This window comes from Eucalyptus grandis, chromosome 1, assembly GCF_016545825.1.
Source record: "Eucalyptus grandis isolate ANBG69807.140 chromosome 1, ASM1654582v1, whole genome shotgun sequence".
Taxonomy (NCBI): Eukaryota; Viridiplantae; Streptophyta; class Magnoliopsida; order Myrtales; family Myrtaceae; genus Eucalyptus; species Eucalyptus grandis.
In genome coordinates, this window is record NC_052612.1 from 34,235,845 (window position 1) to 34,262,353 (window position 26,509).

At 37.7% G+C, this 26,509-nt stretch overlaps 1 protein-coding gene and 1 non-coding gene across 2 annotated transcripts; both read right to left on the minus strand.

Annotated features, from left to right (window-relative positions):
• Positions 1-2,724: 2,724 nt before the first annotated feature.
• Positions 2,725-4,334, minus strand: LOC120286471 (uncharacterized mitochondrial protein AtMg00810-like). The gene is made up of 2 exons (XM_039298691.1): positions 4,142-4,334; positions 2,725-3,548 (listed from the first exon to the last, which is right to left on the minus strand). Exons 1-2 carry the CDS (start codon positions 4,332-4,334, stop codon positions 2,725-2,727), a joined length of 1,017 nt encoding a protein of 338 aa, XP_039154625.1.
• A 22,083-nt stretch (positions 4,335-26,417) lies between these two features.
• On the minus strand, positions 26,418-26,490 carry TRNAF-GAA. Its single transcript has one exon. It is a non-coding gene; the product is annotated as a tRNA-Phe (tRNA).
• Positions 26,491-26,509: the final 19 nt, after the last annotated feature.

The window sequence follows — 26,509 nt, forward strand, 5'->3', positions numbered from 1 at the left end:
AAAGAGAGGGAAATATTGCGTTAAGTTATTCTATTGGTCATATAATGATATGACATAACTAATCACACTCTGAAAGTTGTATGAAAATTCGTGTTTGTTAATAAAAAGAAAAGGATTCCAAATACTTAAAATGTGATTTTGCTTGATCTAATAAATTTAGTCCATCAAACGCTTGATTAACTAAAATTAAAGTCACAAAAGTTAGAGCTTAAGCTGATGTTTGTCTTCCACACGAACTTTCAAAATAAATTGAGGAAGTAGGTAAAATGAAGTTGTCGCGAGCTGGTATTTAGGATCGCAAATTGTGCGACACATAGGTTCCTTTTGGGTCTTGGTTGGATGCTTTAGCTCAGCCTTCCTTGATATATCATTCATTAGTCATACTCCGATTTTAGGGAGAGAAAGTATTTAAAGAGAGAAACTCAGAGCTTAGAGAAGGAATGTACTTCTATTGCTCAAATGTTAGAAGATATAAATGTGGGAAAGGTCCATAAGGTCTTTATCTCGTATTTCACCATATAATGGGAGGGTTAATTTCCTAAAAAACCCTAAACTTTAGGTCTAATCTCAAATTTGCCTTTTTTTTTTTTTTTTTTTTTTGTCTTAGAAAGAAATCTCAAACTTTAGGTTTAGTCTCAAATATGCTCTAAACTTTTCTTTGGTCTCAGAAGAAACCCCAAACTTTAGGTCCAATTCCAAATCTATCCCATTTATTTTTTTGTCGAAAAGAAACTCATCTTTTACTCTAGTCCTAAATTTGCCCCCGTTAATCCCTTGTTCAAAGTCGTGGATAGTCATCCCTAATTACTATATCCTAGAACAATTTTATTTTGAAGATAAATTTCCATGTCATCTTATTGATATGTATTTATTATCGATGTTAAGTTGGGATTGGATCATGGAGTAGATTTGAGAATAGATTAAAAGTTGGTTATTTTTTTAGACAAAATAAAATTCAGGGCAGATTTGAGAATTTGATCTAAATTTTATGGTTTTTTCTGAGACAAAAAAAAAAGTTCGGGATAGATTTAGGACTTGACCTAAACTTTGAGGTTTTTCCTAAGACAAAACAAAATTTGGGGCACATTTAGGACTAAATCTAAAGTTTAGAGTTTTTTTAGGAAATTGGCCCTATAATGGGATGAGATCTCTATATTTTTCAAAATTTTTAATCAACCAAAAAGGCAAAACTCCATTTGGAGAACACGGGGGGTAACGTACCAGATTCTTTAGGCACTACAAGGACGTGAAAGGAATTTGGAATTGAATAACTGCAGTACATTGGTTCCTCAATGAAGAACTTTATCAGCGAAATCATCGGATCCTCGCATGTTTCTAGATAAAAGCTAGGGGGGGTAACGTACCAGATTCTTTAGGCACTACAAGGACGTGAAAGGAATTTGTAATTGAATAACTGTAGTACATTGGTTCCTCAATGAAGAACTTTATCAGCGAAATCATCGGATCCTCGCATGTTTCTAGATAAAAGCTGTCCTAGCTTAGGTGGAAAAATTCAATAGAAACCTTTATAGGCGTTTAAATATATGCATAAAACTTCTTGATGGTGATACGGATGCATGAGTGAAAGAGCATGGTTTAGTGACTTGTAAAATAGATATAAGATATGATCGGACAAAAGAAAAATAGATACAAAAAATTATAAGACAAATTCTGATATGATATTTAATAATATAAGTCGATGAGTCATATTTGAACACATAAGCAGAGTTTGCGGTATCTTTCATATTGTACTTGTGAAATTATTCTTCCTATTTGCCATGCTGCAAAGCAATAGCCCGAAAAAGTGGGGGGACTCTAAATGCACCAATTTCATGGAAAACCATCAATTGACACGGAATACTTGTTCACCCCTCTCAAGTTAAGCCATAACAGCTAAAACACAAAAACAAGAGATAAAAATGCACCCAAAATCTGCTAGAGTTGATTTCTGTAATACGAGTCAAAAAATGCCTTCCTTAGCAAAAGCCCAAAATGAAGTGAACACTCGGTTAGCCACCATACACAGTGAGGAAGCACGCTATGTTTTATAACCAAAAGCTTCGGCATGTCACAGAGATAGACAATGTACCACTGAGTAGTCTGAATACAAACTGTCAGATTGTGCCTAAAATATTCTTGGTCTGCTAACAAAATGATACTTAGCTTGTGATAGACAGGACTTGAAGACACTTTTTGGTTTTTGGTCTGAACTTCAAGAAACTTCTCGGTGCAACAAAACCAACCAAAATGCCTGTCAGAAAACAAAGTGAAAGCAAGTAGAATAGAGAGAATAGAGAGTAATGTATTCTGTGCACTTCATTGATTGTTCCAATGTACAAAGAGGATTAAATAATGTACAGAGGATGTTTAATAAAAGGAAAGTATATCAGATCTAATCTTAGATTGATACAAAAATAATCAATTACAATTTGGAAAATACATCCATCACAATCTGTGCATATCTTCGGCATATCTTCCAACACTCCCCCTCAAGCTGGTGGCTTGTATATGTCTAAGACACCTAGCTTGCTTAGGAGATATGCATGTTGCCGTTGACATAAAGGCTTGGTGAATATATCTGCAGGTTGTTCAGTAGTCCCAATTCCTCTTGTTTTGATTATCCCTTCTTGAATCTTCTCTCTAGTAAAGTGACAATCAACCTCTATGTGTTTTGTTCTTTCATGTACTATTGGATTTGCCGTGAGTTTAAGTGCAGAATCATTATCACGATAAGGTTGATCCCTTGACTTGTACTCCGAGATCCAGAAGTAAGCCTCGTAACCAAACTACCTCACATATGGTCTTGGCCATGGATCGATACTCAGCTTCAGCTGATGACAGAGAGACGGTGGACTGTTTCTTTGTTTTCCATGAAAGTAACGATTCTCCAAGTTTGATGCAGAAACCAGTGATAGATCTTCGACTCATAGGACAAGTCGCATAATCAGCATCACAGTAAGCTGCCATTTCCATGTTGCAATCACGAGAAAGAAGAATCCCAAGTCCTGGGCATTTCTTCAAATATTTCACAACTTTTAATGCGGCATTCATATGAGACTGTTTGGGGCTATGCATGAACTGACTCAGCGTTTGAACCGCATAACATATATTTGGTCTAGTCATAGTGAGATAAATAAGTTTCCCAACCAGTCTCTGATAGCTTAATGGGTCTTTGAGCAACAAATCATCCTCAGTAGATTGTAGACTCACATCATAATCAGCAGTAGTCAATTTAATATTCTGCTCAATAGGAATAATTGCTGGTTTACATTCTGATAGACCTGCTTCAGATATAATTTCTAACATAAATTTCCGTTGACTAAGTGAGATTCCTTGCTTTGAATGAGCTATCTCAATGCCAATGAAGTATTTGGGTGGTCCCAAATCTTTAATATGGAAAGCGGAATGCAAATATTTCTTGAGACTTGTCACAGCGGAGTCATAATTTCCCATAATAAGTATGTCATCAACATATATCATCAAATAGATAGATGACATATCTTTTGTCCATGTGAATAAGGCGTAATCATGTCTGGACTGTTTGAATCCTGCTCCCATAAGTGCATCCGTAAACTTGGCATACCACTGTCTAGAAGCCTGCTTGAGACCATATAAGGATTTGCGGAGACGACATACCTTAGACTCCCCCTGTCTCCGTAATCCCGGTGGAATGTCCATATAAATTTCCTCATCCAAGTCACCATGGAGGAAGGCATTGTGAACATCCATTTGGTGCAATGACCAATCACGAAAAGCAGCAATTGCCAAGAAAGTGCGAATCGTAACATCTTTCGCTACCGAGAAAACGTTTCATGATAATCGAAACCTTCTCGTTGAGTGAAGCCTTTGGCTACTAACCGTGCCTTATATCTTTCTACAGATCCATCGGCTTTATATTTAATCTTGTATACCCACTTGCAACCAATCGGTTTTCGATGAGACGGTAAAGGAACAATGTCCCATGTATGATTTTCAATTAATGCATGCAATTCTGTCTCCATAGCTTTTTGCCATCGTGGATCATTGACTGCCTCACTATAATTTGACGGCTCTGTTTCCCCAGACATACGACTAACACAGCACATATGATCCAAGGATAACTGATGAAAAGAGACATATGAGGAGATAGGGTAATGATTACCTTGAGAACTTGAAGCTGCACAAACATAGTCCTTTGTCCATGTGGGCGGACGCGTAGCACGTCCAGAACGCCGTGGCGGATTATTTTGTGGTGTTGGTTGCGAAGACACTTGTGTCTCTTCATTTGACACTGGAGATGCTGTTGTTGATGAAGGATTATGCTCCTCCTCGTTCAGTGTAGCTGAAGTATCCATAGCTACTGTTGGAGAGGAAATTATACCTTGTGGTTGTGATGAAGGTGCAATGATGTATGATTGTCCAGGAGATAGATCTTCTTCAGATAAAAAACGATGATTATTCATGCCCTTGTCAGACTCATCATGTAAAGATAAATCGTCACCAAAAGGAAAAATAGTCTCATGGAAGACAACATCCCGCTAACAAAGAATTCCCGGGGTCAACTTATCAAAACCCGATATCCCTTTGTGAGACTCGGATATCCCATAAATATGCATTGCCTCGGCTCGTGGACTCAACTTATCTCGTGACCCCACTATAGTCACATAACACAAACAACCAAAAACTCTCAAGTGTTGAAGTTCTGGTTTCTTTCCATATAGCATCTCAAAAGGTGTCTTCTTGTTGAGAATGCGACTTGGCATTCGATTTATCAGGTAAGCTGCAGTGACCACACAATTTCCCCAAAATGTCTCAGGAATGGAAGCCTGGAATTTAAGAGCACGAGCTACCTCTAAAAGATGACGGTGTTTACGCTCGACAATACCATTTTGCTGTGGGGTATATGTGCAAGAATTCTCATGCAAAATTCCGTTTGAAGAAAAAAAGAATGCACATTCACTATTGAAGAATTCTCTTCAATTGTCAGTATGAATATGTTGAATTGACTTTCCAAATTGATTTTTGGAGAGGGAGAAAAAAGTTCTTATGTGAGAAAGAACTTGACCTTTTGATTGCATCAGAAATATCCATGTGGCACGAGAAAATCATCCACAAGTGTTAAAAAGAAACGAGAACCATCACGATTGGGTGTGTGATAGGGCCCCCAGACATCAGCATGGATTAATGAAAAAGGGGCCTTTGCACGAGATTTGCTATTGTCAAAAGGCATACGAGCTTGTTTTGCCAAAGGACAAATTGAACATTGAGGGTAAGGGAAAGCAGCAGAATGACCCAGTCGTTGATGATTAAGGAAAAGCTTATCATTGGTAGTAATATTACATAATGATTTTTTATTCAATCCAATACAAGATGAACTGAAATTACTGGAGAAACTTGTCCAAAAATATAGCCCTTGCGAAATTCTATCCGAGCCCATCAGTTTGCCAGTCAAAAGGGCCTGAAACAGACAATGATCATGATTGAATAGGACACGACATGAGTTTTCCTTACAAGCTCGAGAAACTGATATGAGATTGAAATGGAATTCTGGAACATAAAAGACATTCTGAAGTGTGATAAGAGGACTAAGGATTACTGTGCCAATCATCGTGACATAGGTAGCATTTCCATTTGGAAGTTGGACTGAGATAGGAAAATCTAATTTTTTTGATTGTGAAAAGAACTTTTCATTGCAGATAATGTGGTCACTAGCACTTGAATCAACTATCCAAGCAGTCATTGAAATTGAATTCAACAAACAATAAGAAGTACCTGTAAAACTCCCGGTGCTCTCAAAAACATCCAACTTCTTAAGAGCCTGCATAATCTCTTGATACTAATCATGAGTAATTGACTGATTTGATCTATCAGTATGCTGCCCTGTCACCTGTAAAGCTGTCGGAAAATCCCTTTTTCCTTTTTCTCCAGGTTTACCATGCAATTTCCAGCAATTATCTATGGTATGATGTGGACGTTTGCAATAATCGCAGTATAACTTACCTTTTCCTTTAAAATTTTGCCCATTGTTCTTTGATGACGTGGCAAAATATGATCCGTTGGATGGTTTAAAAGTCAAAGCCATCGCGGCCTCATTTAGGCCGTTGGATCCATGCGCGGAAAAGGAGCGCTGTGGGCCGTTGGATCCATGCGTTGAAAGAAAACGCTGTGAGCTGCTGGAGAGATTCCGCGTGAGCCGTCCGATCGAGTGAAAGGATTGAGTCCACGTGAACCGTCGGATCGGACAATTAGATCCTGACCGTTCGTTCCTTTCTTGAAAGATTTAGGGTTTGCTCCTGCAAACCAGATCTGCGGCGCCCATCCTCCTTCATATTCTCTGGTCATGGCTCCTCCGTGACTCGCATGAGCTGCGAGTGCCATCTTGTCGCCGGATTTGTGCAGATCAGAGCCAACAAAACGCTAGCTTTCTTCTTGGACGGCAAGCTGATAGATCCGGCCAAGAGTCGGCATGGGTTCCATCACCAAGATTTGAGATCGGAAACTCTGGTAAGATTCGTTCAAGATCAGCAAGAATCTGGTAATTTTTTCTCTCTCTCGAATGACGCGGTATTGCTGTAAAGTAAGATCTGGGCCCTCTAACTTCTCCTCGACTGCCTCCAATTCGTTCCACAAGGCGGAGAGCTTGTTGTAAACCGCGGCGATGCTCATGTTGCCTTGTTTTAGATCCGAGAGTTGTTGGGTCAAGGTAAAAATCTTAACCCTATCTAATTTTCCATACATCTCCTTAATATTGTCCCACATTTTTCTCAAATCTTCCGTCGGTGGGAGTCCGGCAGCGACTTCAGAGGTAATGCAGTTGCCGATCCATGTTCGGACTAACTGATTGCACTTCCTCCACAGTTGCGCCATACGTTCATCCGAAGGGATCGGTAAAGTACCATCAATAAAAACTTCTTTGTCTTTCGTGACCAAGGCTCGCCGGAACTCCACCGACCAGCTTGAGTAGTTGTTGGGGCCTGATAGTTGTTGCGTGATGAGTCGTAGCTTCGGTCCGTTGCCCGTCGTTGTGTAGAGCGGATCACCAGGCTCTGGTTGACCGCTGGAGGCGACGAACGGATACGGCAAGAAACCGAGTAGGGATTTGGCCCCGGACCCGAAATACCCGGTTGAAAATAATTCATATTCGTTGGGTTTGGCCCAGTGGTTTGGCTTGCCCCGAAAGCGGTTGATGGGCCTCCACCAGGCTGAACCGGCTCTCCGACGCCTTGACCCATCGACCATGGATTTGGCTGAGTGGGCCCGTAGATCCATGGGCTGGGTGGCATCTGAATAGGGAGCCACTGGATGGATTGCCCTGAAGCATGCTGAGCTGCGATCGGTTGTCCCGAAGTGGCTTGGCCTGCGATGGGCTGTCCCTTCGGCTGTTCTTGTTGCACAGACGACTCTTCTGGAGTTTTTCCTTCAGAAATTGATGAATCTTCCTTAACCATGATGTTGGAAAGAAAGCAGAAAACGGTAAGGAAATATTTATGATTTTGAAGTGCTTAAATACCGATTCCTACACGGAGTGCTAATCTTGTTGTGCGGGTTTAGTGTTCCTACAACAACAAAGACAAGAAACGTCCGGAGGGCAATCAAGAAGTGCGGAAGTCAGAAAAAAAGAACACGGCTCTGATACCATGTCAGAAAACAAAGTGAAAGCAAGTAGAATAGAGAGAATAGAGAGTAATGTATTACCAAACATGCACTTCATTGATTGTTCCAATGTACAAAGAGGATTAAATAATGTACAGAGGATGTTTAATAAAAGGAAAGTATATCAGATCTAATCTTAGATTGATACAAAAATAATCAATTAAAAATTGGAAAATATATCCATCACAATCTGTGCATATCTTCGACATATCTTCCAACAATGCCGACCAGACGATGTCGACCCAGAACCAAATCCACCCGTCTTAAAACCAAAAAACAAGAAGGGTACCCCCTTTTATTGCTACATCTGTTAGATCTGACAAGATAAGGCGTGATGACAGTGACATGGAAGTGATCGAGAAGACGTTGCTCCTCTTATGAAATAAGGGCTATGGATAAGAAAAGGAGAGGGTACCTGCAGCTAAGCGTCATGGCGCTGGAAAAAAATAAATCTGGCTTTGGTCTCTCTTTCGTTCTCTCGCGCTAAGAAGTCGACCTAGGACATGACAACGACGATTCTAGGTGCAATTCGGTATTTTGAAAATTTATTGAGAAAATACGAAGCAATTTAATCTAAAAACTTTAGATAAATGTAAAGGTTATTTGGTAAAATTATATTTTAAAAAATAACTTTAAGAGAAATATTGTTTGTAGAAAACACAAGAAGCTCTTTCGATGATTAATATTTTTTTAATTTTATTTGTTTAAAATTGAAAAAAATAATGAATGCAATTTTTAAATATAAATTTTGATAATAATACTAAAAAAATGAATACATAAATAATTATTTAAAAAAAAAAGACTAAATCCTTCATCTAATTTTTTTTCATTTTTATTTGCTTAAAATTGAAAAAAAAATGATGTATGCAACTTTTTAAATATAAATTTTCACAATAATGCTAAAAAAATCAAAATATATATATAATTTTAAAAAGGACCAAATCCTTCGTCAATTTTTTTTTTTAAAATTTTTTTATTTGTTTAAAATTGAAAAAATAATGTATGCAACATTTTAAATATAAATTTGAAAATAATGTACACAAATAAAATACACACACACACATATATTTTAAAAAGACCAAACACTTCATCAGAATTTTAAAATTTTTATTTTTTTTAAAATTGAAAAAATAATATATGCAACTTTTTAAATATAAATTTTGACAATAATACTAAAAAAAATCAAATCACATATATATTTTATATATTTTTATTAAAATGACCAAATTTTTGAAATTTTTTAATTTGTAATTTTTTTTAAATTTGAAAAAATAATGTATGCGACTTTTTAAATGTAAATTTGAAAATAATGCTAAGAAATCAAATTAAATATATATAATTTTAAAAGACCAAACCCTTTTTCAGAATTTTTTAATTGTTATTTGTTTAAAATTGAAAAAAATAATGTATGCAACTTTTTAAATATAATTTTGACAATAATGCTAAAAAAAATCAAATATATAAATAATTTTTTTAAAAAGACCAAAACATATTTAATTTGATTTATATACATTTGATTTTTTTTTAGCATTATTTTGGTATTTAAAAAAATAATAACAAGGGCAAAATTAGAAATTTGAAGAATGAGTGAGGATAGTTTTGGAAGAAAAAAATAAACTTCGGCATTTGGCCAAATGTTGAAAGCTCAAAGCTAGTCCCGACTAGCATTGGGTTTTCAGCTTTCCCAATATTAGCTTTCATTTGAAAACTACTTCAAAATAGTTGTCAAATAGTCCAGCATTTTCCCAAGGGGCTTTGGAGGCTAAAAGCCCCATTGGGAATGCTAAACCAAATGCACTCTTTGCCTTCAGGCAACCCTCAGATTATATATAATAATGGCCCCAACTATTGTTATCGGTTTGGGAGGTTGCGGTTCATTATTGTGGCCTTGTAGGAATATTGGATCTCATGGCTGATGTTTCTCTCTGTGTCACAGTTGTCGGATCTTCCCAATTACTTCGAACGGTGGGATTGATTGGGGTTGGTAAAAGAAGATGGCGACCTCTTCTGTTGCCATACTGAAAAAGTGAAAGGTAGGAAAATCTGTTTCTCTCTATTTTCTAGTGTATACTTATAGGAGCATGTCCAATTGAATGTCATTGGGAAATGCCGGTTTCTCACCAATGACAGCCGGTTGTGTAGCTTGTCAGCTTGAGCCAATTAACTTGGGCCGAAGGTGGATCCCACGAGTGGTCGGATGAACCACCATGAATATTGCATGATAGCATGATTTAAACACGACATGAATTATATTGAAATAACAAAAAAAAAAAAAATCGAATGTAATGAGAAAATTCACGACAAATTTCAATAATTTTTTTTTATTAAATATAATATTCAAGTATGGTAATTTTGGTGATGATTGGGCAACTTTGATGTGTCGGCTAGTGACATGTATGAAAGGAATTGGCATTTGCTTCTCAAGATAAAATCACACGGAACAAGTGCCATTTTCTTAGAACTTGAGCATTGAATTGTATAGAAATCGAAAGACAAGTCCCCTTGCCCTATAACGATAATTCCCTAGCAACAATGATGTGCATCACCAGAATTATTGTTATAGGTGGGCGAAAATAATTTGACTCACTCTCATACTCTGATTAAGCTTTTAAGTAAGATATAGTTAAGAATAGTAATCTCTGTTTAATGATAAGTAAAGTAAAGCAAAGTTTGTACTATTTCTTCTCTTGTTAGGTCCAAATCATTTAAAACAAAAAAAAAATTAATGAATATTATGCTATTGAGCATATAGTAACCATTTGATTTAACAACACCAATCAATCGTAGGTATTCTTTTTTGCAATTGTGCCTATAACATGTGCAACATAACAATGGTCAAGACAGCCTTGGTGATTTCATTCATCAATTAATGAAGTCGCGTTGTGGTAAAAAAAACATCCTCGACGATGATCCAACCCAGCCTTGGTGATTTCCTCGGCCTTCCGGTTAGCCATCCGTAGACCTTTGCCTCACCAAGCGAGCTCGTCATCAGCCCGGACATTCCTATTCTGCCACGATCTCCGGTGATCATCACAGCATCAGTGATACCATCGACGACCAACGCCTTGTTGATATCATTCATCCATAGCTCATTCTTGATCAAACCCTGCCGCCGCACCCTCGTGAAAACAGTGTCGTGAAATAGGTAATCGCCTTAGACTAAAATTAGTTCAAAAATTTAGCTTCTTAGTTAGTGATATATATCAATTTTGACTTGATGTGTTGTGATATATTTAATCATTTATCTGATTAGGAAATTTTTCGTATTAAGTCATAATAGTAAAAATATTGAGCCGCGAGATGTCGGGTTAGATTTTTTATTATTTTGACTTTTCATGGCAAATTTATGAATTGCTTTGTGTGATTGATTCGCACTAAGATAATATGTCATTGAATTGTTTTGATGGATTATCAATAGGACATATATCTCGATGCGTCATTTGATACTTAATCGTTACGTACACATCGCATATCATGCACCATTTGTCATATCTAGAACTTAGGTCCGTACACATTTCATGTTTAAAGCAACGCATGTTGATTTTTAAAATTCATATGGAATTAGGATAATTTTCTGTCAATAAAAAAATAGAAAATGTTATTTAGGTCATATGGATTTCATAATACGCATGCCACATGTTGCGCGTTAGTTAGTGAGTCATACGTTTTAGGTTCAATGTCTTAGGCCCTGTTTGTTTGTGTTCTTTATTTCTGATTATGAACACAATTCTATTTTTTTGTTCCGGGGAAAAAAAAGAATAGAAACGCGTTTGTTTGCATTTTTATTCTTGGGACTTGTTTATATTCCAAGGAACAAAATTGGAAAGAAACAAGAAAAAAAAAACTTATTTCTTGTTTTTGGAACACTTTGAGAAATAATTTTTTTCTTTCCTACTCTTTTTTTTTTCTTTTTTCTTTGGTCGGTTGCCTGCCTCGGCCATGGCTGGCGAGGTCAAGCGTCGCCGGCCCTTGGCGAGGCTCGGCCTCACCTTGGCTGGGCGAGCTCGAGCTCGCCCAAATTTGGCGAGGCTTAGCCTCACTGGGCCACCGCTAGGTGACGCCGACCTGGCGGTGGCTTGATGAGGCCAAGCCTCACCGTGGCTGGGCGAGGTTGCCGGCCCTCGTTGGCCAGTCGCTGGCCATGGCCGAGACCGACGACTGGCCTTCCTTAGCGAGGCTCGGCCTCGCCGTGAGCCTCGCCGTGGCTAGGTGAGGCCGTTGGGCCTCGTTGGCCGGTCCCGGCCATGGCCGAGGTCGGCGATCGGCCAAAAGGAAGGAAAAAGAAAAAAAGGGAAAGAAAAAATAAAAAAGGAAAAATAAAAAATAAAATAAAAATATTAAAAAATTAAAAGAAATAAAAAAATTATACAAGTTTACCAAACGTGTTCCTTTTTTTTTTTTTTTTTTTCTATTTCTGTTCCCTGGAACAATTTTTGAATAGAAACGTTACCAAACGCACCCTTAGTGTTCCCATCATGCGGTCGACTATAATTAATAATCGAGTTTTCATGCATTATTCGATTTTAGTTAAAAAAAAATTGCATTGCATCATCATATCACTTTTTTTATCAATAAAAATTTTAAGTCATTTTTTTTATCTATTAAAAAGGAAAACACAAAGGTCACTTGCTCGGTTAATTAATATGGTTAATTCATAATTAATCCTATTTCATCTAGGTTGCATATGAAAAAAAAAACAAAAAGAAATTTTCGGAATTGCATTATTCTGAAAAAGAAAATTATCAAAAGAACATGCATGCACATGGAATTACCACGTCGATCATTATGTAGCACATGGATATTTAGGATCACGTAAATCAGATTGCACACGTATTGTGATGGTCCAAGTTATGTCATAGTGAATTGCATCTCACATGTCATTAGAGCAAAAATCATGCAATTAAATTTAGGTGTCATATCATTTTGGAATCATGTTTAGGGCATGCATTTTTAATTAACATTTTGTAGGTTTTTTTTTTTTTTATTTTTAGAATAAGCTTAATAACATTGTAGTTTGTTTTGCTTAGGTTGGTCATAATTCTTTCAATTTATCACTTGGGTTTATTGAATGCTATTTTATTGATTGTGCACCCGCTTTTGCATATTAGTGGCTTAGGTTAAAATTAATCAAGACTGCTGGTAAAATATTTTTGAAATTAAAATAAAAAGGTATCGAAAGGGCGTTAGATCAATCTAGTATAATCATGTCCCCAAACCTATTGAATCTATGGTTCACAAATGTAAAGTATTCTCTCATACTTTACTTAGGTTTCTAATCAACCCTAATTGATTAGTGGCAGCTTCAAATTGAGTAAAATTGCATGTCTAGATGGATTAATTTTTTTGAGTGTCAAGTTGTGATTGGTAGGAATTAAGAGGGTTCATGCTAAGTCTTCAGACTTAGTAATTCATTAGCTTTTTCTTGGGTAATTCACTTTCGGGGAGGTCACGACAAGTACTTAAGCTAAAATTGGGTGATCATCTTATTGACATGAAAATCCGCCATCTCCCCGTGACATTATGATTTTCAACCCTGTTTTGATTTAAATGAAATGGGCTTTTCATCGACGCGCCTATAGTCATTTTCTCTAAGCTAATCATTCACGAGATAACTAATCTATTAGGTGAAACCGTTAAGGGATATAAACGCGATAAACTTGAGAATTCGATCAGAAACCGACCGCTCGACCGTGCTAATTGGCAAGGGTCAATACGGCACTGTTAAAATCGATTAGAGATCAGAGATATGTCGATTTGACAGAAACATGTAATTAAATTATGGGTGATTCCACCTGATTACAAAATTTGCATCGAACGGTATTAGACCAATTTTTCTATCGATTATGTATCATAAGCTCGTAATTGAAATTATGAGATTTTATGACAACTGAAAGACGTCTATGAGTCGAAGATGCACAAACGTGGATTGAAATGATCGACCACGGGTCAAACGTGTTAAAAATTCATAAAAGCTACCTGGTAGGTTAGGTTATGCTAAAATCGCGTCCAGTTGAAATTAACCATGGAATTGAACCTGGTTTTGGGAATCAAAAGTTTCAGCGTGTCATGATTTATTTTTTTGGAACGGCGACTCATCATTTGAAGAATTTTTGAAGAGCTTAGACTTTTGGCGAAAATTCAAAATTGGGCAATTTAAATTCAAGAAATTCGAAGGGCCTTCAAGTTGGATGGGTTGGTGATTGAAATGGTGGAAGTTGGTCTAGGCTACCCCTTGGCATTATTGGCCATTGAATTGAAGTTATTTGGTGTGAAATTGAGTTGATTTGGTGAGGGAAATTCATGAAATTCGTAGGGTTGTGGGGGTTGCAACATTTGGACCTCAATTTAGCTTGCTTAGGAAGTTTGGGAGGGAAAAATGGCTGCCGGTGATAGTTGAAGACTTATGGGGTTGCACTTGAGTGTTTTAGATATTTTTCCTTGACTTTGGAGGCCCCTTGTCCCCCTTGGTTCCCTCATCTCTTCCCCCTTGGCTTGCTTGACCACCCCCCACTATTGCAACACCTTATTCTCCAACTCTGCTCCTTTTTCATTTCTCCATTGTTGTTGTTGCATCTCACCTTCTCATAACCTAACCACCTAGCACCGCTCAAACCCGCCGAAGTCGCAGCTTGCTCGCGCTAGCTCCAGTTCCATTGGCCCGTCTACTCACGCCATCTCTGCTCGATTGTCCCCGAGCCTAGGTCAGCCACTGCTGCTCGTGCTAGCCCACCGTCGCCGATCCCTGCTTGGCTGCCGTCCCGATCAGGTTGCCCGTCCACCGTGTTTAACACCCTTTGCCGGACCAGCCAGCCCAAGCCCAGCTCATTCAAGCCCCTCGGCTCCTTTGGACCAACTCAAAGTAGAATTGAACTCACAACTTGAGCTATGAGCTTTGTGGGCATTTTTCGGGCCCTTCCGAGCCTCCTTTGATGTCGCTGTAGGCTTGAGTCTTGCTCGCTTTCACGTCGTTGTCGTTGTGAACTCATCGGCTCATTAAACCGGTAAGTTTACCTCTTAATCTCCAATTAGGATGCTAATTACACTTAAAGGTGGATTAATGACTAATCAGTGGATTAGTTTAGGCTTAGATAGGATTAAGGGTTAATTTAATTAGTGTGATTAGTTATTTAGTTAATTAGTTAGATTAATTAGGTGGTTATATAGCTTAGATGATTAGTCTAATTAGTGTAATGTATTTATCCTAAGCTAGGTTAGTTAATTAGTCCAATTAGGTGGTTAGATTAGCTTAGGTAGATTAATTAGTGATTTAATTTAATTATTTTGCAATTTATTTAATTATTTATTAATTAGCGAAAATTATACCGAGATAGCCGGTCTTTAGAATTTCTTGCTGATCGTCGTGGTGTAGTTGGTTTGTGCAATTGATTTTTAATTTACAATTGGATGCTGAGTGATGATTTTTGAATTATTATTTCAAAATTATTGTATCTTTAGCATTTAATTAGAAAAATACCGTGTGTGAGTTTTTTACGCCAAAAATATTTTAAGTATTATATAAAATAGTGGAATTTTGAAAAGAAAGTATGGCACATTTTATTTTACCGAGTGTTTTTAATATGAAGAAAATAGACGAAGTACATTATTTGAAATTGAGGCATTTAAGTGCAAAGCACAATGTCCTTGGTCGGGATTGGATGTGTGTGTGATCGTTATGAGAACCCATCATAAGCGTTTACGCCAGATGATGCTCCTTCGGGAATGCCCCATGTCAACAAATGCCGATCACAGTGGAGGCTGAGCCAATGCTCCTTCAAAAATGTCGTCTAGTTGTAGACGTTGCTGTGCTCGATGGGGCGAGACAACGCTCGGTTATGCCAGATGACTGCCAACTGTTGAATTGGCTGTGACCGTTGGCTCATAATTAATTGGAACACTTGAATGGGTGATTTGACTGTGCCTGATTATGAGACAAAATTGTGTGGCACGGAATGTGATGTGTCATAACGCTTTAGGGACTCCCGTGATTGATTGATATATGAAAATGAAGTGTTTCAATTATCGAATATAGTTACCGTATGCATATCTTATATGAACAATACTAATGTGCAGGGAGGTGTTGAGACGAGGTAAGTCTTATATAATGTGTGTTTAGGTCGCCTCTAGATGAATTTTCATCCTAATCGAGGTTTATGGTGTAGACTCGCTGAGACATTGTCTCACCCTATCGTGGTTTAAAATTTACAAGTCCTTAGATGGATGAGCATTACGTTCGATACAGGGTTCCACAGGTGATGGATTTTGAGCACACCTTATTCCCTATTCTCGGGACCACCCTGACCCAAGACTATAAAGGTGTTAAATGGGTCAAGCTTTATTTTCTAAAGCACCCATAATGTGTATTAAAATTAAAGAGAGTGAGATATATGGGTCTTAAATGGGTCAACTCTGCACCCATTTAAGACCCATTTATCAACCTATTTATTTTCACCTAAAGCCAAAACCTCACAATCTCTCTCTTCTCTCTTTAACTTTACATTTTTTTAAAACCGAAATTATAATTAATTTTTTCTTTCTTTCTTCTTCCTCTGGTTGCCGGCACGGTGATGGCTAGCGACCGGCTAGGTGAGCCTCGAGCTTGTTGGATCTAGCGAGGCCGCCGACGCCCGGCGAGCTCAAGGCTCGCGAGATCCGACGAGCTCGAGCTCGCCGACGCCGGCGAGCCTCGAGCTGGCAAGATCCCGAGCTCGAGCGGGCGAGCCTCGAGATCAGATTTGGTGAGGCGGAGGCCTCGAGCTCACTGGATCTGGTGAGGCGAATGCCTTGCCGACGCCGGCAAGCTCGAGCTTGCCGGATCTTGCGAGGCCCGAGCTTGCCGGCGTTGGCGAGCGAGCAAGCTCGAGGGGCGGTTGACCAAAGAAGAAGAAGAAGAAAAATAAAAAATAAAAATAAAAAAGGAAAATTATATTTAAAAAAAAAAAAATAATTAAAAATTTATTTTTAAAATAATAAAAGATCATTAAAATTGATTTTTAAAATAATTATTTTAAAATTATAAAAATTGTCCATTAAATTTGTGTTGTTTAAAATTATTTTAGCAATACCATTTTTAAAAAAAATATATATAATAAATTAAGTTTAGTTAAATGGATCGGATATAGGTTGGGTATGGGTCGGGTCGGGTATGGATCAAAATTTTTGCATTGCAATAAATGGGTTAAATGAGTCGATTTGGGTCGGATCATTTATGACTCAACCCAAACCCGACCCGACCCAACCCACCCGTTTAACGGGTCTACCCAAGAGCTAGTTGAGTCCGTGGTATGGGTTGATGAGGGCCTACAGTTGGTATCTAACTGATTCATAACATGGTTTATTGGCTTTCCTCAAGGGGGTCGAGAGGGTCCCTTTCAGGGTTTTGATGGGCCTCCCATTGGGACCGGAGAGTGGAAAGTAAGACACGCTATGGATCTTGACACCCCTGATGGTATCGTGGTGGACCCAGAGCCTATAGATGAAGAGCCTGGAACTTAGACAGCTCAGTAACTCCTTTTGAGTTAGACTCTTGTATATATACTTGTAGGGTCTAGACCTTTTGCTTATGACCCGGTTGGTTTATAAAATATGTTTGGTTTAAATTGATTGTTCTGTTTTTCTATCCCATGTTTGTTTGTTGTCTGGAGATTGTTTAATTCACTTTCGCATGTGTATAAAATGAGTGGGTCAGCAACGTGTCCTAGGAACGTCGCAATTTGTTTGACCACCGAGGGATGTGCGCGCGCTCAAGATTCGGGGCGTGACACTCCCAATGCAGTCTCATTTATTATTTCCTCCATGAGATAGCAACTTTATGTGCCCCTACTTTGCATCGATTACTTTTTTAGCCACCATTTTGAACCTTAAGCTTTCGTATTAGATTGAAAAATTATACTATCACCAATGGATATATTTATACGAATTGTCCATTTTGTCCCAAAAATGCTTTTATCGATGAGGAAAATTTGAAAGTGAACACGCTCACAACTCACAAATCAAAGAAGAGAAGGAGGTGAATAAATTTTTTTTTTTTTTGGTCTTTCACCTTATTAAAAATGATTACAATACTTGCCTTTGAATAGGATGGTCACATGACCCTTAAATAACTCTTAAATATATCTAGCATTCCTAGAAATAGAAAATTTACAAAACATTAAACTTGACATAGAAACATGATAGTTACAAAACATTAACTAAACATTGAAACACAAACGGACTCTTAAAAGCAACACTATGATGAAGACTTATCAATTCATGCACCCGTTTTGGAAGCCAAATAGACATTGACATCAATCTTGTAAATTGACAATTAGGTAGCAATCAACAACCATTAAAATTGACAACTTATTTAATGAATCGATAACCTCTTTGCTTAATTGGAAACGTCCAGTGGATTTGGCTTAATTACTAACATTTAACACACCTCTCCCCTTCGTTTTTTGTGCCTACCGAAGGAGGGCTGATCGGTCTTTAGTTGTGCAGTTCAGCTCTGAGATTAAGAAAGTAAACTTTAAGTTTGGGATGCAAAGTAGTGTATGAGTAAATAACGAGAAAAATTCTTGATCCTTTTCTCTGAAAAAAAAAAAAAGAAACTAAAAGAAACGATCAACTTTCTTTTCGATATATATAGTTTTTGTAAGGAATCATTCTGCACATAATATAGCGGCCCAAATCAATCTTGATACTGATAAAAATAAGGTGTGAAGACTTCTTCAACTGGTGATATCGTACTGAATTGAATTCTTCTTTGAAGGGTGATGTCAGAGATGTATCTGTGGGTGTACTCGAAATTCATCAAGCAGCATTTGGAAGCGACTTCTCTGTGGGCTTATACATCATCTCCCACCCTAATGTCGTGGCATTCAAATCCTCTGGAATAAACTGGAGCAAACAATGACATCCATGGATTACTTTGACCCCCGCAACAAAGTGCCAAAGGAATGATGTGATCAAGATTCTGACTCGTTCCGGCCCCGCTTGCGTGAGAAAACGCACGCCATGACCAAAGGCGATCAACCACCCTATTGGTCAACTCAAGATATTGATAATCTTCGTATGAATAAAGATAAGTTCTATGGCGGAAGATGAGATCGTGGGGGGTTGAAATGTAAGGTGGCGGTGGTGACTGGGGTAGAAGAAGGGTAGAGTGAATCAATCTTGAAGAATGAGTATGCGGCCAGATCGACCCTGAGAAAAGACGTAGACTATAATGTATGAAATCAATCAAAAAATTAGGAGATAGAAACTTGTAATTCGACCCTTGGTTATGTGCATGTTGATGCTGGACACAATTTTGGGTTTCTATATACGTACGTGCAAGCATGTTGGTTTATTGTAGACGGATCAAAAGCGTTTGAGGAGACGCTCTCGTAGGTTGGGAAATATCCGAACTTCATACCTACTTCATGTAAGTTAGCAGCTCGAATCTTGCCATTGTTGATAACAAGTGCGTTCGGGAAAGCCTTGTAAATAAGCTTTGAGCCTCTAGAGGTTGTTGAGTGAAAGTTTATGCATTTGATAAATGAGTGCCGCCGGGTTAATGGTCACTGTCATTCTCAAGAATGACGAGAAATGTTCCACATGTACATAATGTAGCGAGGGGGGCAACCGATAGTTCATGTATGGTCCTTTTGGTCCTATTTCAGCCATTTTTTTTTCCAATTAAAAACTCAGTTTAGGCTATGTGTAAATAGTTTTGTAACTCTTACTCTAAACCGGATAAAGAAAAATAAAAAATAAACACGTCTGATATACATAGTGTTGCTATAGGAGAACTTCCCAGTCCAGAAAATATAAAACACACTTTACATGCTTGTTTTGATTCAATCAAATATTGGTGGTTATTTAAATCATCTATATAGATGAAATACTATGCGGAATTTTATTTCAAAAGAAATGAGCCACAGGTACCGGAGGGAATTCTTGTTCATGGTTTCGCACTGTGTTCAGTTATTGCACAATCAAATGACCTTAATAAAGCACATCTTCCATTATCATCTTGTTAGAAAGATCAGTTAGAATACAAAACATTGATAATCTAGTCAAGAACGTGGCACGTTCCGAAGATCTTACCTCATTGATTAACACATGCGGGTCACTCTAACTAATTCGTAACATGTTTAAGATGATATTCAACTTCTACAAAATTTTCAGATGCAAAAATCATACGATGTATATGAATACTATAAAAGTCCTAAGGAGTTGGGTCGTGGGTGAAGCCTTAGATGCTTGTCTAATAAATTTAGTGCGTTTTCGTGTTGTGATTGGAATTTTTAAGAAGAAAATTAGTTTAAATATTTTAAATAATATAATAAGATAAGGATATCACGAATTAATTATTTAAGTAAAAAAAGAATACAAGATATTTGAGAGAGATTACTACCAATAGAAAAGCTTTATAGCACCTAAAACGAGCAAATAAAAAGAAAGTCAATGAGTGATAACTAGATGATAAGATTTTCAAGTTTCTTTAAAAGAAATTTGTGGTGTCACTCTTGCGGGAATTATGGATCCTCACCTCATCATTTCTCCTAATAAATTTTTCCTTTAAAGACTTTGACCCCAAAGTTGCTTTATCGAAGCTTAAAGCTTCGGCTCTGGAGCATTTCGGAAAGCGGGTATGAAGGGATACTTTCAGTTTTCCTACTTTGCGCTCGCTTACTTTAATCCCAAGTTGACCCTCCATCACCGGCAGAAGGAGAAAGCCTCAGCGAGTCTTAGGCCTGCTGTCTGCGACCTCAGCCCAGCCACCTGAGGTCTCGACGGCGGTGGCTATCGCTGTCGACGTGGCTTGGATCGCCATGGATGTTGCCTAGTGATAGTGGGTGAGAGATTGATCGCTTGCTTGCTAAGGATTTGTTCATTTCATGAAAATAATTTTAAATAAAATATTTTTTTAAAATTATCCGGCGCTTGTTTCACGAAAAATAAATTGTTTAGGGAAAACATTTTCCGTGAAAAGAAAAAGTCTTTAAAGTGGAAAACATTTTCCCCACTTGATTTCTCTTATCTCATATCCCTACAAACCCTCACTTCCTCCTCATCTTCCTTCATTCTTCTTCTTCTTTTTTAAAATTATTATTTAATTAATTTATTTATTTAAATTCGAATTATTTTTCTTTTTCTTTCCTTTATTTCCCTGCTTCTTCTTTACCGGTTTGTTGCCGCCAACTAGCGATAGCCGAGCCTTGAGCTCATTGGCGAGCATGAGGCTCGCCCATCTCTGGCCAGCTCAAGCTCGCCGCTCGCCAGATCGGCGAGCGCAAGCATGGAGCTCGAGGCTCAAGGCCAACAAGCTCGGAGCTCATCGATTTGGCGAGGCCTGAGGCCGGTGAGCTCGAGGCTCACTACACGTCAGCTCACTAGATTGGCAAGCTCCAAGCTCACCTACCTCGTCACTCGCCGACGAGCATGATTGGCGATCGATGAGCTTGAGCTTGCTAGTGGACGAGCACCTATGGCCGGTCGCCATGGCTGGCGACTAGCTAAGAAGACAAAGAGGAAAACAAAGAAAAAGAAAAAAAGTAATTTAATAATCTTTTTTAAATAATTAAAAATGTATTTTAAAAATAATAATAAATCAATTTTTAAAAATAAAATAAATGAAAAAGAGCATATGGAGGAAAAATATTTTCCTTACTGAATAAGGGAAAATATTTTCCATTTCATTTTTAGGGTGAATACTAAAAAATAATTATATTTTCCCGAAAAATGACTTTCTAAAAAATATTTTTCGGAAATGTCACGATTTTCCGCAAAATAAATAGGCCCTAAGTGATAGGATGGAGTAGCTCGTGGAGATTCAGCCTTGACAGCAGATTGCCCTCTCCAATAGTCAGATATAATATTCATCTAAAGACAAAATTTAAAAGAAACATCCATTCAAATATTAAACATGGGAACCTAGAAATGCCCCCCACATGCTCTCGGCTGGTGGCCAATGGGGGTCGCTTGCCCCTGTCCCTTAACAATAAAAAGAAAAAAAAAATTCAACGTCAATGTTGGCTATGTCACGTAGAATAACCGACATCTATATTATTAATTTTTAGAAAAATTGATCGGATGAACTTAATTGATAAAATGTTAAAATGTTTATGACTCGATGAATATAATTAAAATGTTTATGACTGAATTGATATAAATACAATAAATTTATATTTTTTGATAATTTTCCCAATAATAATGGACTAAAGCCTTGGACAAAGCCTGTTTGAGCATGTCTTCGATGTTGTTGTCGCCGCCTTACTCATAGCGGTAGATCGTTTCCATGGTGAATGGAATTGCCTGGTCGAGACTCGACAGGAAGTGGGATCCCTTCTGGGTCTTAGACTCGGGCTGGACCATGACATGATTGAACTCGTGCACCGTCAATGTGCTGCCACTGATCGTCAGTGCTTCTGTCACCGTAGAGGAGCCTACACCTTGATGAAACCTATGAGATCACACTCTGAAAGTTGGATGAAAATTCGTGTTTTTTAATAAGAAAAAAATATGGATCCCATGAATTCTCAAAATGTAATTTTGCTTTATCTAATAAATTTAGTCCATCGAACGCTTGATTAACTAAAGTTAAAGTCGCAAAAGTTAGAACTTAAGCTGAGGTTTGTCCACCACATGAGCTTTCAAAATAAATCGAGGAAGTAGGTAAAATGAAGTTGTCTTGAGCTTGTGCTTGAGTTGTGAATCGCGCAACACATAGGTTCCTTTTGGGTCTTGCTTGGATGCTTAAGCTCAGCCTTCCTTGATATATCGTTCATTAGTCTCACTTGGATCTTGGGAAGAGAAAGTATTTAAAGAGAGATATTTTGAGAAAGATTATACTTCTATTGCTCAAACGTTAGATGATATAAATGTGGGGAAAGTACCCTTATTTTTCCATAAGGTCTTTATCCCATACCTCACCATGCAAAGGGGAGGGTTAATTTCCTAAAAAACCCTATTAGTCCCAAATTTCCCTCAATTTTTGTCTTAGAAAAAATCCCAAATTTTAGGTTTAATCCAAAATATGCTTTGAACTTTTCTTTTATCTAAGAAAAAACCCCAAACTTCAAGTCCAATCTTAAAACTACCCCACTTATTTTTTTGTCAAAAAGAAAATTATCAATTTTTACTTTAGTCCTAAATTTGCCCTCTTTAGCCCTCTGTCCAAAAGTCATGGATAGTTGTCTCTAATTTTTATATTCTAGAATGATTTTATTTTGAAGAAAAATTTCCATGTCATCTTATTAATATGTAGGGTTAATACCCTGAAAAACCATAAACTGGTACACTTGTGACAAATTTACCCCAAACTATTTTTTTGACCATGAAAAACCCCAAACTGATAAACTTGTGACAAATTTACCTCGACTGACTATAAAAAATCATAAACTGGTACATTTATGACAAATTTACCCCAAAATAATTTATTTGATTGCAAAAAACCCTAAAATGGTAAATTTGTGACAAATATACCATCTACTAAATTGGATTAATACCACAAAAAAAATCATAAAAATTGTAAACTATGACAAACGGAGCGTAAAATCCTAAATTGGTATACCGGTTAACTGTCACGTGTCATTTAACATAATAATTTGAGAATAAAATTTAATGAAAACTGACATAGGGTAAATTTGTCACAAGTGTACCAGTTTAGGGTAAATTTGTTAAAGGTATACCGGTTTGGGGTTTTTGGTGGTCAAAAAAATAGTTTGGGATAAATTTGTCACAAATATACCAGTTTGGGGTTTTTTAAGGTATTAACCCTAATATGTATTTATTATTGACACAACTTGTCGACCCCTCTCAAGTTAATCCATAACAGCTACAACACAGAAACAAGAGATAAAAATGCACCCAAAATCTACTAGAGTTGACTTCTGTAATACGAGTAAAAAAGTGCCTTGCTTAGCAGAAGCCCAAAATAAAGTGAACACTCGGTTAGCCACCATACACAGTGAGCAAGCACGCTATGTTTTAAAACCAAAAACTTCAGCTTGTCACAGAGACAATTTACCACTGAGTAGTCTGAATACAAACTGTCACATTGTGCCTAAAAAATTCTTGATCTGCTAACAAAATGATATTTAGCGTGTAATAGACAGGACTTCAAGACACTTTTTTGTTTTTGGTCTGAACTTCGGAACACTCCTTGGTGCAACAAAACCAACCAAAATGCTGACCAGACGACGCCAACCCAGAACCAAATCCGGCAATCTTAAAACCAAATAACAAAAAATGCACCATCTTTTATTCCTCCATCTGTAAAGATCTGACAAGATAAGGCACAATGACAGGGACATGGAAGTGAACAAGACGACGCTGCTCCTGTTACGCCATAAGGGCTATGGATAAGAAAAGGAAAGGTTTCCTGCTGCTAGCGCTGAAAAGAAATGTGGCTTTGTCCTCTCTTCTGTTCTCTGCGCTGAGAAACCAGACCCAGACATGACCACGACGACTCCACCCGTTTGGTTCAACTTTTCCAATCATGTGGTTTAGCTTTCTTAAAGGACTTTACCCCTTAAAAGTAAATATTAGATATTTGACAAGTATTTTTGAAACTCCATTAACCAAATATTAGTATTAGGATACTGAAAACCAAACGTAAGTCTAGACTTACTTTGAGCTTTCGGTATTTTGGAAATACAAGTCTACTTTTCATCCGCGCCGTTGTTCATCTTTTTCCCCTTCATCTTTGTCTTCCCCGATTTGCTAGCCTAAGAGTTAGGCTTCTCTGGCAATTGCCACCATTGCCTGGGGGTCGCATGTCCTCGGCCACCACTACTTGTGGTGGCGATTTGTCACTTGGGATAGCGTGACCTTAGGCGGCAACATCACCTGAGGTCACAACCTCAGGCCACCGGATTTGACGGTCCGGCAACCAGATCTAACAGTCCGGTGGTTGGCCAACGGCCAACCTAGACATATTTAATTTTTAGACTGAAGAAAATAAAAAATGACAAAATCTCTTTATAAATGTGGATTTTACCAAATGATATTTATATTAAAATTATTTTTCAATGCCATTTAAGGTTACAAATTACCAAATGATATAATATTTCAAAAAAACTCATCATCTTAAAAGTATTTATATTTTCCACATTTCCCCAAAACCGAACTAAGCGGCCCTCTATCCTTCTCTGTCCTCAGGCAACCCTCAGATCATATATAACAACAGCCCCAACTACCGGCTCGGGAGGTTGCTGTTCATTATTGCGGCTTTGTAGGAATATCGGATCCTGCGGCTGATGTTTCTCTGTGTGCCACAGCCTTCGGATTTTCCCCATTACTTTGAACGGTGGGATTGGCGAGAGAAAATGAAGACCTCTCCTGGTTCCCATATAGAAAAAGTGAAAGGTAGGAAAATCTGATTCTCTCTATTGGCTGGTGTTCACTTATGGGAGCATATCAGATTGAATGTCACCGGAAAACGCCGGTTTCTCACCAACCACAGCCGGTCGCACAGGTTATCAGCTTGAGCCAATTAGCTTGGGCCGGAGGTAAATCCCACGAGTGGTCAGATGGACCACCATGGATATTGCATGACAGCATGATTTGAACATGACATGAATTATATCGAAATTAAAAAAAAAAAAATATCGAATGTGACGAGAAAATACATAACAAATTACCATAATTATTCTATTAGTAAATTTAATATTAAAGTATGGTAATTTTGGTGATGATTGGGCAATTATTATGTGTCAGCCAATTACAGGTATGAAAGGAATTGACATCTACTTCTCAATATAAAATCATGTGGAACAAGCAGCCTTTTTTTGGGATCTTGAGCATTGAGTTGGATAGAAATCGAAAGATAGATCCCCTGTCCTAGAGTGATAATGTCCTATCATGTGACAATGATGTGCATCGCCGGAATTATTGTTATAGGTGGGTGAAAATAATTTGACTCACTCTCATACTCTATTAACCTTTTAATTAAAATATGATTAAGAATAGTAATCTCTGCTTAATGCTAAGTAAAGTGAAACAAAGTTCATACCATTTCTTCTCTTGTTAGGTCCAAAATCATTTTTAAAAAAAATATTAATGAATATTACGCTATTGAGCATATAGTAACTATTTGATTTTACAATGCCAATCAATCATCGTATTCTTTTTTGCACTTGCACCTTTTAACACGTGCAACATAACAATGGTCGTGCAACATAACAATGGTCAGACGTAGTCTACATTTCTAGCAAAGAAATAATGGAGGTCGCCGTCCATAATGGTTTCGAGAATTTCTTGTGAGATCTTTTCTTAAGATAATTATTAAGTTTATTGTCGTTCAGGAAAAAAATCTCACACCAACGGTGAATCTAGTAAGAAAAAACGTTTTATTATAGTTGGTCTTTCGTTGAAACTTTCTATGGGTCAAACTAACCTTTCCCGTTAAAGAAATACTTTCGCCCCTATGATGCGGTAACGAGCTCCCACATTTAAATCTCCTGCACTTTAACAGTGAATGCACGTTCTTCCATTGAGACTAAGACGGGTTGAATTTAACCACATCGGAGGGTCTTATTCTATTCTAACAGAATGTTATCCGAATCCAAATCCCTTAAACCTATCATGGTCAATCTAATTGATTGATCCATCGCTCTTTCATCTTATTTCTCCAGTCTGGCTGCACCAAACCGAAGCAAAATTCCAAAAATTTCGAATTCATTATTTGCCACCACAAGGAGCTCGAGGATAATGGGCTTGCCTTCTTCTTTGGGTCAATGGACCGTGATTTGAAAATTTGAACGTCAATCGAGAGAGCCCAGAGGGGTTCACCGCTAATAAGACACGAAAAAACAGAGATGTGCGGTGAGCGTGGATCGAACACGCGACCTTCAGATCTTCAGTCTGACGCTCTCCCAACTGAGCTATCCCCGCTAATTGGTATCAAAGTCCA

Bases quoted from the DNA above. Each gene is read 5' to 3' on its own strand.
- LOC120286471 (XM_039298691.1), bottom strand. From the start codon at position 4,334: ATGGATACTTCAGCTACACTGAACGAGGAGGAGCATAATCCTTCATCA. The intron at 3,549-4,141 runs GTAATCATTACC...TTATGGGAGCAG, and splicing joins TGCAGCTTCAAGTTCTCAAG to GATTCAAACAGTCCAGACAT.